At 46.9% G+C, this 15,779-nt stretch overlaps 1 protein-coding gene across 1 annotated transcript in view; it reads right to left on the reverse strand.

The window, feature by feature from the left end:
* Positions 1 to 12,894, reverse strand: part of Shc4 (SHC adaptor protein 4) — a 94,557-nt gene extending 81,663 nt beyond the window's left edge. Inside the window, exon 1 of the mRNA XM_021156083.2 lies at positions 11,969 to 12,894. Coding sequence (XP_021011742.1) covers positions 11,969 to 12,553 — 585 coding nt within the window. The 5' untranslated portion in view covers positions 12,554 to 12,894. The remainder of the gene's footprint in view (positions 1 to 11,968) is intronic.
* Positions 12,895 to 15,779: the final 2,885 nt, after the last annotated feature.

Raw genomic sequence — 15,779 nt, forward strand, 5'->3', positions numbered from 1 at the left:
GGGTCTTTCGCCTACACAGTCAATGCTCTCCCAATAAACGTGTGCAGAAGGATCCTATTGTGGTGTCTTTCTTGCTGGCGAGACGGGCATTCACAGGTGACAACGACATTAGCTTTTCTAGTTTTTTGTCTACTCTTGAGTTTTTCATTATTGTGTCTCTCTGGAATGTCAAAGGTGGCTGGAAGGGTGTTCTATTTGCCAAGCTTAGGATAAGACTTGTAGGTCTAGGATACCCAGTCCTATCATAGAAAGACTCTACTTTCACATAATCTTGCCTTTTAAGAACTGTCAAGCCTCTAATGAGAAAGCTCTTTAGAGAACTCTCTGGAAAGGGGAGACTGAGAGGAACCAGAACCCTCCTCTACCTTCTGCAGAGCGCAGACTGAGAGGCATCGTAACCAGTGAAGCCAGGGAAGGGATGGGTTTCACCAAGACAGAGGTTTCCTCATTTGCTTTGTTAGAAAAACGTTTGCAGGTGGGCGGAACAAGCAACCGGTTAATAGGAAGTGAGTCAGGAAGATTGACAGAAAGACACACAGGAAGTAGAAGGGAGGGACATTCACTTTGAAGGAGGTTTTTTTGAGAAGGGGTGAGAGAGAGGCATTCTGGGTAGAAGGTTATCTGAAGAGGAAGGTCAGCTGGGTGCTTCCTCTGCCTCTCTGAGTTAGCAAGCAGGCTTTCACTCAGCATCTGGTTCCCAAGTCTTCACTGTCCTCCTAAGAAAGGTATTTTCTCTGAATGACAAAAACTGTTGAGTGTAGCTGGTCTTTGCTACTTCTAGGTTCTTTTTCCCACCCTTTATCCCCCTGGCTTTACCCCATATCACTAGAGGAGAGAGAGAGAGAGAGAGAGAGAGAGAGAGAGAGAGAGAATTCCTGAATCTTTTTTTTCCCTTTTGTTTCTTCTTTGAGCAAAACTACTAAAAAAAACTACAACCAACATCCCTGAACAACCAACAACCCCCCACCACACCTACAGGGCCCAGCATTTATGTACCCCAGAAAAGTTCCCAGAATTCCAAACATCACACAATCGCAGAAACTGTCTGCAGCTGGCAAAACCACGCCTCTGCTAGAGCAAGAGGCAAACCATAGTCAGCTGCTGTGGACAGTCCGATATCCCCACACGTGGGATTAAAACATTCTTATATTTCTATTATTTTAAAGAAACCAAAATTGCAGAATTCTTTCTACAGTTGAGAACAAATTACATCTTAGCCAAATTTTGTAGTGTTTACAAAATTCTATGGAGATGTAAAAGGTATCCAGAAGATGCAAGACTATCATTCAGAAAAGCAAATAAAAAAAAATCACCCAGTGGTGGTGGTGAACACTTTTAATCCCAGCACTCCTGAGGCAGAGGAAGGAGGATCCCTGAGTTCAAGGCCAGCCTGGTCTACAGCATGCAATCCGGGAATCCGGCTACACAGAGAAACCCTGTCTCAAAAGCAAAAACAAAAACAAAATAAATAAAAATATTGTGGTGATAATAAAGAAAAACATAAATCAAGTCATCCTCTCTTAGTTTGTAACAGGGAAAAGTCGAGAGTTTATTTACAGCTCCCTTGGTGAGCTGTAGATTACAAGTATGGATCACCACATGTCATGACAAAACTGCCTTGTAAGTCATGTCAACAAATCATGGGACAGAATTGCTGATATATGACATGAGCCACTAGAATAAATTCTCTGATGGGGCTGGCCTTGACTACCGTCTTGCATCAAGCAGGGTATTGGTGTGTTTATACCTACACAGAAATGTGTCATTAGACCTGTGTCTTCGGCTGTGATTGTGGGCTCACTGGGAGTCTTCTATGCCTGCACCACATCTTCATTTAGCAGTCCCTATATAATCTACAGAGACACTGCCCATGTCGATAAGGTGTGAATGTTGAATTTAATCTTTTTAAAGCCACACTGTGAAAATAGGTAAGAGGCTGGAGAGATGGCTTAGCAATTAAGAGCACTGATTGCTCTTTCAAAGGTCCTGAGTTCAATTCCCAGCAACCATATATATGATGGCTCACAACCATCTGTAATGGGATCCTATGTCTTCTTCTGGTGTGAGCAACAGTGTACTCATATAAATAAAATAAATATATTTTTTAAAAAGAAAATAGGTCAAAAGCTTGGTAAAAACTACTTTGTGGTGGCAAGTTATCTTCAAAAAATAATGTTAAGTTAGGGGTAGCTAAGACCATTCCAAAATATAATAGAATATGAGGTGGGCTCTGCCCTCATCTGCTCTCAAGGAGTCGGCAAGGGCTTCTTCACTTTAGAGAAATAAGAAGTAGAATGAAGACACAAGGCTGAGGGCAGAATTTGCTCGAAGAGAAAGAAGAGCACGATAAATCAGGGCACCTCAAGGGTATCAAAGTCGAGGCCTTCTATCATGCAGCATTGAGAGGCACTCTGGTCCTTTACCAGTACAATCACTCCATTTAACAGGTCAGGTGTCAGGTAAAGATGGCTGACCAAGAAGCCTGATCTGCAAAGCACAGCACAGCCAGATGTTCACGCTTCTGCCTGCTCCTGGTTACCTCCACCCAGCTGGGTGATGCTGCCACTCACAGTTCAACTTGTCAGAACCAGAACCTCCCTCCTGATGCTTCTTCTCCTGCTGGGCTTCCCATGTTTTTCACCGGCATCACCTCCACCCCAGTGTATGTCCTCTGCCTTATTTGCAGGTATGACTCTGTACATTAGAGATCAAAAAGACTCCAGCAGGAGACCCTTAGGTAAACACTGCTTGGCAGAGTAGCAGGATACATAATTACTAACAAAGCCAGCAGCCTCCCCTAGACAACAAGTTCAAAACCACTCTTCACAGAAACAGAAAAAAATCTTAAAATTCCTGTGGAACCAAGAGGTGTCTGGGACAACTGGAGCAATTCTGAGCAAAAAGAATGATGCTGGGAGCTGGCTGGGAAGTGTTGGCACACGCCTTTAATCCCAGCACTGGGGAGGCAGAGGCAGGCAGATCTCTAAGTTCGAGGCCAGCCTGGTCAACAGAGTGAGTTCCAGGACAGCCAAGGCTACACAGAGAAACCCTGCCTCAGAAGAAAAAAAAAATGATGCTGGAGGTGTCACCATACTTGATTTTATAGTTCATATATATATATATATATATATATATATACATATATTCAGTAATGGCACAAAAGCAGCCATGTAAATCAGTGGAGTAGAAGTTCCAGATATAAATCCTCACAGCTACAGCCACCTAATTTTGTTTTTTTTGTTTTTTTTGTTTTTTTGTTTTTTTGAGACAGGGTTTCTCTGTGTAGCCCTGGCTCTCCTGGCACTCACTTTGTAGACCAGGCTGGCCTCAAACTCAGAAAGATGCCAAAAATATACATTGGAGAAAGGACAGGTTCTTCAGCAAACAGATCCATATCTCTCACTCCACACAAAAGCAAAGATGTTCATGCAAGACCAAAACCCTGGATCTGCCAGACAGGAAAACACTTCAAGATGTAGGCATAGGCAAGGGCTTTCTGAACAGGCCTCCTAGCCGTTCAGGAAATAACGCTGACAATTGACAGATGGGATCCCGTGAGACACAAAAGCTTTGGCTCTGCAGAACAAACAGCTAACTGAGTGAAGAGACAGCGTACGGGATGAAAGAAAGCCTTTGCTATAGGCACATGTTACAGGAGGCTAATGTCTGGAATATAGACAAAAAAAAAACTAAGAAAGCGAAACAAGAGCTCAACAATAAGAGCTAGCACAGTAGGTCTCCAAAGATGGAACACAACCAGCCCATAAACACAGGAAGAGAACATTCAACCTCACTGGCCTTTGGAGAAAACGCAGACTACGTTTAGAGCCCATCTCACTCCATTTAGAATGGCAGTCATGAAGAAAACGACAAACGCTGGTGAGGATGCGAAGGAAAGGGAGCCGTTATACACTGGGATTCTGAATTTGTCCAGCCTCTGTGGAAATCGGCACGGAACCTCCACCAAAATTCCACCAAAACCTAACCTTAGATCTTACATATGACCAGGGGACACCACTCCTGGGGTTTCACCAAAAGACTCCGCTCCAAGTCAGCACATCAGAGACACTTGCACTTCATGTCTACTGTAGCACAGAGCACAACAGCTAAGTTAGAGAACCAACCTAGCTACCCATCAGCTGAGGTACGGGCAAGGAAAATGTGCTGCGTCTGCAGGCGTGCATGCAGGTCTGTGAAGACCAAGGTCAAGGTCCAGTGTCCTCCTCTCTTCTTCTCCCCCTTATTTTTTTGAGACAGCTTCTTTCACTGAACCTAAAATGCACTGATTGGCTAGGATGGCTGACCAACCAGCCTGAGGAATTCACCTGTTTTCAACACATACACACACACACACACACTCTGGGGTTATATATGTGTGCTACCACACCCAGCTTTTTGCACAAATTCCAGTGGTCAGAACTCAGGCCCTCACGTTTGCAAGGCAAGGACTTGACTGACTGAGCCACCTTCTTACCTCCCTCCAATTAAGTTTGAATTATACAGTTAATCATTTTCCAATAAATAGCTCAAACAAACTCCTTTCTAATGGTGCTGTGACCATTTTTTGTTAACTTGACACAAGCTAAAGTCATCTGAAAAATAATTCGTCCATAAGGTCCAGCTGTAGGGCATTTTCCTAACTAGTTATAGATGTGGGAGGCTCCAGCCCATTGTGAATGGTGCTCTTCCTGGGCTGGTGGCTCTGGGTTCTATAAGAAAGCAGACTGAGCAAGTGGGGGGGGGGGAGCAAGTCAGTAAAGCAGCGACCCTCCATGGCCTCTGCCTCAGCTCCTGCCTCCAGGACCCTGTCCTGTTTAAGTTCCTGCTCTGACTTCCTCCGATGACAGACTACAGTGTGGAAGTGTTAGCCAAATAAAGTATCCCCTCTGCAGCTTGCTTTTGGTCATGGTGTTTCACCACAGCAGTAGTAGCCCTGACTGAGACAGTTGCTGAGGAGAAAGATATTTCTAATGTTATCTTTATAGCACATGATCTTCAAGGTTTTTGCTTTATGCCCTGTCTTTCCCTTAGCTTGAGGGAATCTCCAACCTCAGAGTAGGTTTGTGGCCTGTAATTTAGTTGTCAAAGCTCCAACTGCACTTCCCAGTGAAAACGCCAGTCCTAGTAGTGGCAGGACATGAGACTTAGCATACTGTCTTAGTCACTGTTCTATTTCTGCGAAGAGATACCGTGACCCAGGCAACTCAGGGTTAGTCCCGTTATCACCATGGTGGGGGCATAGTGGGAGCATAGCAGCGCACATGCCATGGAGTAATAGCTACATCCTGATCCAGAGACAGAGAGAAAGAGCAAAAGAGACTGGGCCTGGGAAGGGCCTAGCCTTTCAAAAAAAAACAAAAAAACATGCCTATATGAGTCTCTAGGGGCCATTCATATTCAAACAAACTACCACATACATAGCAGCCTATCCTCTGAATGCCCGTGTGCCTGAGCGCCGGTAAAATCTAGTGTGGGCGTACTTGATCTTGCTGAAAGTGCGCTTGATCCCTGAGAGGTTGGGAGTAGGAGGTAAAGTGGGAAAGGATGTTGTTCAGAAACTGTGTGGGTTCGAGAGAGGGGAGAGAAGGAAGAACAGGAGACCCAACTCGGGCCACAGCTTCTAGGAATCCCTTAGGAGTTATTTCTCCCGTCACTATTAGCTCCTGACCTACATCTAGACTCACGTTCTTACTGTGACTCAGCACTATTGGCAGGTTAGGCCTTATGCTTGTCATGGGTGCTATCTGTACACTGAGAGATGTTTGGCTGCAGCTAAGCTAAAGCCAGAAGCACTCCCTCCATCTCGGTTATAACCAAAACCATCTCCAGGTATTGCCCAATGGCCTGAGAGGCAAAATCACCCCGACTGTGACCCACAACAGTCATCCCAGCCAGCAACTTTCCAGATTTAAGTGCAAGAGAATTCTATAGAGGGCTTAACAAAAAAAAAAAAAAAGGCACGTTTCTGGGCCCCCACTTCAGATCTTCTGGTTCAGGATGTAGGCTAGAAATCTACATTTTTAATAGATATAGAGGCTCCTTGGAAAACTTCTGGGAATAACACAATGAAGAGTCAGTAAGATAAACAAATGACTTCACAGTGCAGAAGGCTTTTACATTATTGCTGAGGGATCAGAGCAGAGAGTGGGAGAAACTAAGTTACATTAGAGCTACGGGAAGGAACAAGATCAGGTACCAAGGTCAAATTTAGTCACACACACACACACACACACACACACACTCCTAGTCTCTAATATGACTACATATACCTAGACCTTTGAATGTCCACTCTTCCCTGTGACAAGTTTTGTACAAAGCTGTTTTACATTCTTTTCTCATCTCAGCCTGTCCCTAACCACATGAGAAAGTTTATCAAGTTTAAGTAAAATGTATTTAAACACTTTATTGCTCCCAAACAACTGATGTACAAAGTAACTTCTAACACACAACCCCCGTGGGAATATGGACAGCCTGTTCCAGAATCCTGCTGCATCTATAGGAGAGAAAAGGCTGTTCCCACGGAGGAGGCAGGATCCCTCCCTCAGGTCTGTCCCCAAGAACTCTTTGTCTCACTACAGAGAAGAAAGAAGTCTCATGATGTTCACTCCAAAGGCACCTCAGCTTGTCTATCAGGTGTTCTCCTTTGGAAAATGAAAGATAAAGGGGTTGGAGATTTCTTCACACCGCCATGCTACAGGCAGATGTATAAACCTAGCCACCTTTGGGTGCAGACAGCCAATGGGAGTAAGTGGAACTAGGCAGAAGGGGTGTAGAGCCTCCTTGACCCCTAAGTGATGTGCAATATACACAGGTATTCTCCTGTGTTTTGGGAACCACAGTTGGTTTGTCCTTGTAACATTGTATTGAGTGGAAGTCATGCACAGGAGAGGGATTCCTAGAGAGGTTATTGGAGAGGTTAGAAGCCAGCCTCTCTCATACATGTTTTCACCAGGATGGCATCTACCATCTTACAATAAATTCCAGGGGCCCTCCCCTGAGACCAAGCAGATGGGGTGTCCAGTCCTGAACTTGAGCCTCCAAAGGTATGAGTTGAGTCAACATCTTTTTTTCTTTTTTTTTTAAAGATTTATTTATTTATATTTTATATATAAGTACACTGTAGCTGTCTTCAGACACCCCAGAAGAGGACGTCAGATCTCATTACAGATGGTTGTGAGCCACCATGTGGTTGCTGGGATTTGAACTCTGGACCTTCGGAAGAGCAGTCGGGTGCTCTTACCCACTGAGCCATCTCTCCAGCCCCTTTTTTTTTCTTTTTTATAAACTATCCCTCCGTTGGATAATTGTTACAGCAATGGCAAGCATGCTAATACAGGTTCTCTGCCACTCTTCCATGTTCTCTTTTACCATCTTACTACTATTTTAAGACAAATCTCCTATAAAAAAAAAAAGTTTTCATTTTGATGTGCCACCTAACGGGGCACATTTAACAGAGGGAATTGGGAGGCATGAGCTGAGGTTAGGAAGAGGAGTGCTACCCGGTTATGTGGGCTCCAGAACTAAGGAGATGCGATGCGTGCTTCATGGCAAGATGACACTCACAGCTGAGCATCCACTTGCTCAGGCCTGGCTGAGCTCATAACCACTTTGCCCTGCTGTCCAGAGGTGTGAAAGCACTGGAGAGGTCAAGGGATGTGTGAGCATCTAAAGAGAAAACATTTCACATATGCAATGTCCTGCTCACCCCACCCCACCCCCATCCTTACACCCACCAGCCCCACACAGGCCTAATAAACCTTGCCTGACTCTATGGTGGCAGCCAGCTAAGGGCCACACAGCAAGAGACAAGGATCACCCATTGTGTCCCTGAGGCCATTCCGTCTACTGGCCACCAAGAAGCTACAAATAATGTCCTCTAGGAAGTTCTAATAACAGAGATCCTGATGGCAGAGATTCATACAAAGGGAGCCCTGGACTCAAATTCTAAGACAGCGTTTGGTTCCAACTTCTGGTTCTAAACAAGGGCAAATAGAGACCCTTATCAAGGTGTGTGTGTGTGTGTGTGTGTGTGTGTGTGTGTGTGTGTGTGAGAGAGAAGTGATTCACCCAAGGTCATCAATTTCAGTTCATTTCAGTTTTTAAGTCAGTTAATTTCAGAGCCACTGCCTCTAGCTCAGTCCTCTAAAGAGAGAGGAGACCTGGAACCACTAAGCACAGGTGCTGGGAGATGGGAGCACTACCCTTTGTGTAACTGGGAGATGGGAGCACCACCGTTTGTGTAACTCCTAGTCCTAGGCTCTCCCACAAAGGCAGAACCATAAGTTCACATGTAGTATGGTAGACTATCTCCAGTTCAGACAATGAAGATTCAAAATGGTAGCTTATTGGCTCATGAACCAGGTACATCCTTAGACAGGGTACGTATTGGGGAAGGAGCAGGCCACACTCCTTGTGTGTATGTTGCAGGAGGAAATTATATTTACAAAGGACAGGAAGAAATCCCTCACTCATGCACAGCTGCTGAACACAAGAAGGCCCGTGTGAACAGATAAATAATTAGGATGAGGTACTCTGATTGGAGCAGGCTTTAAGCCAGCTATTCCTACCCATGTAGGAGAGGATTTTTTTATTTGGCCATGGGCACCAGGCAGAATGCTATGTGAATAGTGGCATCAGAAAACACCAAGAACTATTGGCACCCATCAGAAGCTGTAAGAAGCAAGGAAGGGTTACCCTCACAGACCTTCAGAGCTGGCCCTCCTAATGTTTTCACCTGGGGCTTTCTGACTCACCTTTTTAAAAAATTTATTTGTTTTTATTTTACATGTATTTATGTTTTATCTGTATGTGCATCTATGGAAGGGTGTTAGATCCATGGAGTTACAGACAGTTGTGAGCTGCTATGTGGGTGTTGGAAATTGAACAGGGCTCCTCTAGAAGAGCAGTCAGTGCTCTTAACCTCTGAGCCATCTCTCCAGCCCCTCTTCTTGATCCCTTAACTCTAGTAAAGTCCTGTTGCATAAACTACCCAGTTTGTGGCACTTGCCAGAGGAGTCCTGGGATGCCAGTCTGGGGCAATACTTAGGAGAGGCTGGGCTAAGTGAGTAGTCTATAATCCTGCAGATATGCAGCCTGGCCAGATGTATGAACTGATCCTGGGAGAGAGCGCTCCTGCATAGCATGGCCTTCATCTACCTTGCTCTATCAGGAAGCTTCTAGGCAATATATCTTGGGGTGGGGAGCTAATGAGAAGAGAAGGGGGTGTGAGACAAGCCTGGATGGGAACCTTGGATTGTTCTGGGCACCTTGAAGACCAACATGAGTGTCTGTTGACAAATAAAGTACCTTGCAAAGGACTCAGAGACATGAGACGTGTCTTACAGCCAAGACAAAAGTCACTATTTCACCCTCTGCAGTGAACTTCACCTAGTCCAGTACTTTACCCAGACCAGCTGTCTCATTCCCAGTTTGGGATCTCACAAAGAGTAGGTTGTTAGGCCACCTCTCCTGAGAAACTTCCAAGAGAATCAAAATCTGAGCTTAAACAAATGTCCCTTTAAAAATAAGCATTTAGGAACTATAAAAAAATGTTGATAGCATTACTAATTCTACATCGTAAGACCACAAGAAGAATCGCTTTTTACAAAGGTTGCTTAAGCCAAAGCCAGCTCTAACTTAGGGTAGATGGAAAACGGAGTCTCTGTTGCAATGAATGAAGAATCACAATGTTGATTCTGACCCCAAGGACCCAGCCTTCTCCACCCAAGTGACTGCCTTTCTGTTGACTCTGCTGTTACATCTCCAAGGCATCACTAACCTTTGAAACAGGGACAAGGTCATTTCTGATGCTTAGGGTTAGTCTATTTCATTGATCAACATCCAGCTTCTACAACAGATCCTGCAATGTGATTGGTTCATAGTATGTATGTGGAGGTCAGACACATGAGTACCCGGGAGTAGACAGCAATAGTGACATATGTGGAAATGAGGAGGAACGCAGGGGCTCCTTTAAAGTCCTCACTGGCCCGTGCTCACTTGCCATTAGGACATTGCTCGACCCCCACCCGGCCTGATCTATCACACCCTCCCCCCCCCCCCCGCAAGCTTTGCATCTCTGTGTCATGTGCTTGTTCCTATGGACAAGAGCACTGCACAGCCATGATGTGTCTTTCTCAGTGCAATATTTCTCAATGAAAATTAGGAGGCTGGTTCTTCGTTTTTAAAAATTGGTTCACATCCCAGTAGGATTCTCAAGGACAGAATGACAGCCAGGGTGGGACCCTGTGGGAAGAGAGCTAAGAATGGTATGTAGGAGACAGGAGCCCAGATAATTTTTGAGTTGAAAAATTACTCCTTTTGCATTCCTCTGAGACATTTTAACTTGATAACATGACAAACGAAACCCTTTTGTCTTTCAAGTTAGGCTCTATAAATATTAAGATATTTTAGATTTTGTGAGAAAGGCAGCTAAAACCAGAGATGCACATCACAATATCATAGCAAAATTGTGAGTTCATTTGGGTTATGGGGTCAGCATTTCTCCTGGAGTAAGTTATTACCACTGTGAGAAGACAGCTGGTGTCCTCATTAAAAACCCAGAAACACTGGTAAAGGTATGAGTGTGGGGAGCCGACAAGGATACAGGACAGAAGAAAAGGTGGGGCTGAAGGTAGGAATCTGAAGGCCATAGGCAGGTGCCAAGAGCCCAGGTTTGGGAGTCACTCCAAACCATAAAGGGTTGGCACCCTACAGCTTGACAAGTGTAATGCTATTCTGGATTTTCCACAAACATACAAGCCTGGTCACAGTATGCTTCTTGCTGTTGAGGGCAGGAGCTGGGCTCTGCACGCTTATCTTCCTTAGGGGCTGTGGGCATCCATTTACCAAGTCTGCTCCAAGCCTGTTCTCTCTGCAATCTCTCCAGCATCCCCCAAGCCGTCCATGAGCCTGATGTTGTCAGTGTGCAAAGCAATCACCCACTCTTCCACCTTCAGTTCTGACTTTTTAAGCTCAATCACTGCCGGGCTGATGAGACTGCTTACCTGTACACCAGCACCTCTAGATAGCACTGTTGTTATCTGAGAGGTCAAGTGCAAACTTATGAGTCCCCTTCCCAATTTACTCTGCTGACTCTGTCATCCTGAGTATCATCCAGGACTTAACTTTGGAAGTTATTCTTCATACTCTAGTCTTCGTCCTAACTCAGGTACACCCTCCATGAAGAACAGCAAGCATTCTCACTGGCCTCGAGGATCTCTTCCTGCTTCAGCACAAGTTAAATAAAGCATCAGATGAATCTTTTGAGACCTATATTCACGATATGCCTGCGGACCTATGAGGATCTTGCTCACCAGTGTTTACAGCCTCTTCATTTGGCCCTTGAAGAGCTTTGATGACCTCCCTTTCTTCCCTGTTCTAATTTGTTCAGTCCCTGGGGACTGTGCTAGCCATCACCTCCACCTCCCCATGCCCTCTCCGGGACAAACCCCAAGCTTCCCCGAAGACCCCACAGTGACTTTGATCTACTCTTGCGCCTGTCCTGAATCAACCTTTCTACCATGGATACACCTTCTCGTAAATCTCAGAACCCAGCTAAGCCTCTCTCCCCTGTCCCAGAGTCCCTGAGTACTCTCACAGATGCATCAATTGCTGAACATTGAAATGTCAGTTTCAAAATAAATAAATAAATAAATAAATCCAAATCAAATCCCTTTTATACCACATCTCAGTTGCCAGAGGTTGCCATCTTATCTGTCTCTATGAGAAGCTATGTGTGCACCAACAGCTGCCTATGGGTTAGCAATGGCTCACACCCTTGGAGCAAAGTGGATCTGACTCTGGTATGTGTCAGATCCCTGTAGGAAATCTCTAAGGCCAACTCTCCCTTCGGTTGATCCAGCGGTATGTCTGGTAATCTAGAGCCCAGCCAGGTTAAAGCGAAGCCCCCCGCAGAGAGCACAGCTGCCCTTCCTGTGAGTGCTCAGGGAGTAGGCCTTAAGGGACTTACCCGCACACAGTAGTTCAGACCGTTCCCCAACAGGTGCTGCAGAGGGGGCCCGTCCTGCTTACTCCTGGGGCTTGGTTCTCCAGGGCCAGGCAGTGGGCAAGTATCAGGACGCAAAGAGGTGGGCCTGCGTCCCACCTGGTCCGGATCCGGTGCAGGTACAGGCCCAGTCCTATTTAGATTGGTTTCCGGGGACACTGGACGACTTGGAGTCTGATCCTGGTTCTCTTGGAGCTTCAACCGGCTCACCTGTTTCGTACCCAAGCAGAAGGTTTTCAGACCCAGAAAAGTAATGGGGTTGGCCAGCTTCATGCTTGCCATACGGGGAATCAAGGTGCACAGCGCCGTGGGGCTTTCCTGGCTGGACACAGTGGCATCCTCAGTCGGCAGGTGAGGGGCCAGGGCTGGGTAGGGAGGCGGCGACGAGCCCTTGTTTCCAACGGAGCCTCCGGGGCTCCCTTCGTCCAAAGACGTGATGGACTCGTTCCGAAAGCGGCTGTACTTGGTCCTGTGAAGCATCCCCAGGTGCCCAAAGAGTCCTACATACAGCGTGAGTCCTGCCTGGCTGTCCTGGCTGCGTTCTCGCATAGCCTTAGCAGTGCTGAGACTGGGCACCGCAGCCTAAAGTGCCTCGTAGTCCGGTAGACCCACGCCACAGTCACCTCTCACTTCTGCTCTGGCGGTCACCAGCCCGGGTCCGAGACTGCTCAAGGATGACAGTCCCGGAGGACGCCTCCCCAGCTCTGATTGCAGGCCAGCCCTTCCAGGCCCTGGCAGAGGCCCCCGGAGCGCGGGGGTGGGGGTGGGGTGGGAGCGGGGGTGTCCTCGCCCCGGAGTCCCGTCCCCCAGGCTGGGGCAGCGGGTGCCACCACGCCTCTAGCCTTAGCAGAAATATTTACCCCCTTTCCCTCTGCGCACGGGAACTTTCAAACCTGCTCCCCTCCAGCTCCCACGGGGCGGGGCGGGGACTAGCCCATTAACCCTTTATTTGTTCCCGTGACTGTTCATTTCAAAGGGAAAAATAAAAAAGCGCATAAGAGTCAAAGGCCCTTCTGTATGGGCTGGGGTTATGACGGCTGCCCTCTCTCGGAGGATCTTGGTTCTGGGCCACCAGCCAGGAGTCCTAGCGACGGGCGCTGGTCCGCATTGTTCCTCCAGCTTGAGGTCCGGGCATCCTCGGTGTGCCTCGGGTCCGATCCCGGCCGGCCCACCCCTTCTCAGGGCGCCCTTCCCTCCCGGACCCTCCTGCAGGCTTTTTTCAGAAGGAGCCTGTGCACAGCAGAAGGCTGAGTTGAGCGGATGATACCCAGGCTGTTGAAATTTTTATGAATGAACTTTGCCGAATGAATTTCCCTCGTTGTGTGAGAGCTAATAAATCTGTGAATGGAGCCGAGAATAGCTGTAATTGACTGACCCGTTTGGGGCGGCGCGGGGGTGGTGGGGGGGTGCGATTTGGTTTTCATCCAATCAGGCTGCAGCTTCATGAGTCATGCACCGTGAATATACTAACTAGTAGCCGGGAGAAACGAAGCCGGGCAGAGAAAAGGGAGGGTAATATCTGATGAATGGGTTAAAAGTAAAGGCAATCTTTGCTCCTGGATCGTCAGTATGCTGGGAATCAGAAGGTTAAAAATCGATTTCCTTTCTTGTTAAGATGGGGAGGGGCGAGAAAGGAGCTAGAAATTAGATATATTGTTCCATGAACATTAGGGCATATGTTACACAAACAACTCTTGTCCAAAGCCTAGATTCGTTTTTCTTAGAAACGCTATTTTTTTTAATTGATTGCCGCCCCATCTTCCGTCTGATACAATTTCCTGAGCCCATCAAAGGCCCGGGAAAGACAACGGTAAAGGCTGAGCCCACAGGAAGCCAGAGCCCCAGCTGGGCAGAGGAAATGCAGGTTCATTCAGGAGCTGAGAAGAGAGGACTGCTGAGACCTTGGGGTGGGGGTGGGGTGAGAGTCTCCAGGAGGAAGCAGCTGAGGTTGCGTTTCTCTGTGAGCCTTGGCTCCAGTACCTGAGACTATTCATGATTTCGAATACTAAGGCAGCAGCCAAGAGAATCTGGGAAGAAGGCCACCTCACCTTCTCATTGACCACGGGCTCTCGAGTGCTCAGGACTTAGCCTGAACACCGGGGACATCCAAACACAGGTTTGAATGAAACCAGTGCAGGTGACTAGGAGACAAAGGCGCCTCGCCGCCGCAGAGCTTTTGTGCTTAGGCTCAGAATGGCTTGTTAGTATCCTGCCTGACAACTTTGTGAGCTTTTTCTATCCACTGGGAAGGCCTTTTATGGCGTCCTATACCTTCCTTTCCGACTTTCTTTTTGCACCTCCACATTTGGCAAAAGCGAAAGGAATGGCTAAATCAGAACTCATATACCCGGAACCTAGGGAGACAGGATGGGGGAAGGGGGGAGTAAGACTGAAAGAATCCGCTGGTACCTCTGACTGCTACGCATGCTTCTCTTTCATCTCTGCCTTCTCCTCTGGGTCCCACCTTACCGTATGCCATGCCACAGTAACATCCCACTACCTTGAGAGAAGTTCCTGTGAGTGGTAATGGCCTTGTCTGTGAGTGGCAGCTAATGAATGACGTGAGGGGGCTTATGAAATAGCTACAGTCCCTGTAAAGCATCCCATGATGCTCCAGAGAGCAACTGCCTCTCCGAAGCATCCTGGACAGCATTTTTTTAAAAGGTTGCTGGAGAGATGGCTCAGTAGTTAAAAACATGTACTGCTCTTGCAGAGGACCTGAGAGGGTTTGTGTCAGGCAGCTCACAGTACCTCTGGTTCCTGAGGATCTGATAGCCTCTTCTGTACTCCATGGCCACCTGCAAACACACACACACACAGACACACACACACACATTTAAAAACAGCACACACCTACACTTTTAAAATAATAAGATAAATCGTTAAAATAAATAAGCAAATTAAAGGCCAATGGAACCAGGGTATCTCCATTGAAGTAGTGTTCCCAACTGCTAGAGTATATACTATGTCATCTTAGGCGACCAAAAAGGGAAAAGTACCATAAAGTAAGGGACACCAAGGAAGGAACATTGTCTCAAGAAGCTATTCCAGTGCTTGTCTGGGCCTGGGAAAGGTGGTGATGCTGAAAACTCTAACAAGACCTCAGGATACTGTTCTGCCTGTAGGCCTGAGTGACCTAGAAGGCCCTGTTAGGCAGCTCTGCATTGTGCTGACCAGACCAGCATAATAGGGCACTCTGGGGGCTGCAGGCAGAGCTAGGTGGACCAGCAAGCATGCTGCTGTGAGCCACTTCTCTGTCCTGGGAGCCTGGAAGACATTCACTTTCACCCTCTGAAAAGCTGTCCCTCTGTCCAGCAGCCCTGGAGATGGCTGGCTAAGAAGGTAAATGGGGAGAAAATGGCCAATATATCGTCTCCCACTAGAAACAGAAGCGAAGACAACACTAAGTAATGGTCAATGGAGCTAGCCCACCAGGTAATACCTTTGTGCCTGTAGTATTAACAACTGTCTGCACTATGGCATAAAGTGTTAATGTTTGGTCTGTTGCTGTGGATTGTAATGCTAAATTCTGTACCAGAAGGTCTAAGCCTACAAGTGAATTCTCACATTTACACACTTTTGTTGTGCAAACCTTGTTCCTTGATTTAAAATGATTGGTTAGCCTGGCAGTGGTGACTCATGCCTTTAATCCCAGCACTTGGGAAGCAGAGACAGGCAGATTTCAAGGTCAGCCTGGTCTACAGAGTGAGTTCTAGGACAGCCAGAGCTACACAGAGAAACCCTGTCTCAACAAACAAAAACAAAAAACAAACAA

Source organism: Mus caroli, chromosome 2 (genome assembly GCF_900094665.2).
Source record: "Mus caroli chromosome 2, CAROLI_EIJ_v1.1, whole genome shotgun sequence".
Classification (NCBI taxonomy): Eukaryota; Metazoa; Chordata; class Mammalia; order Rodentia; family Muridae; genus Mus; species Mus caroli.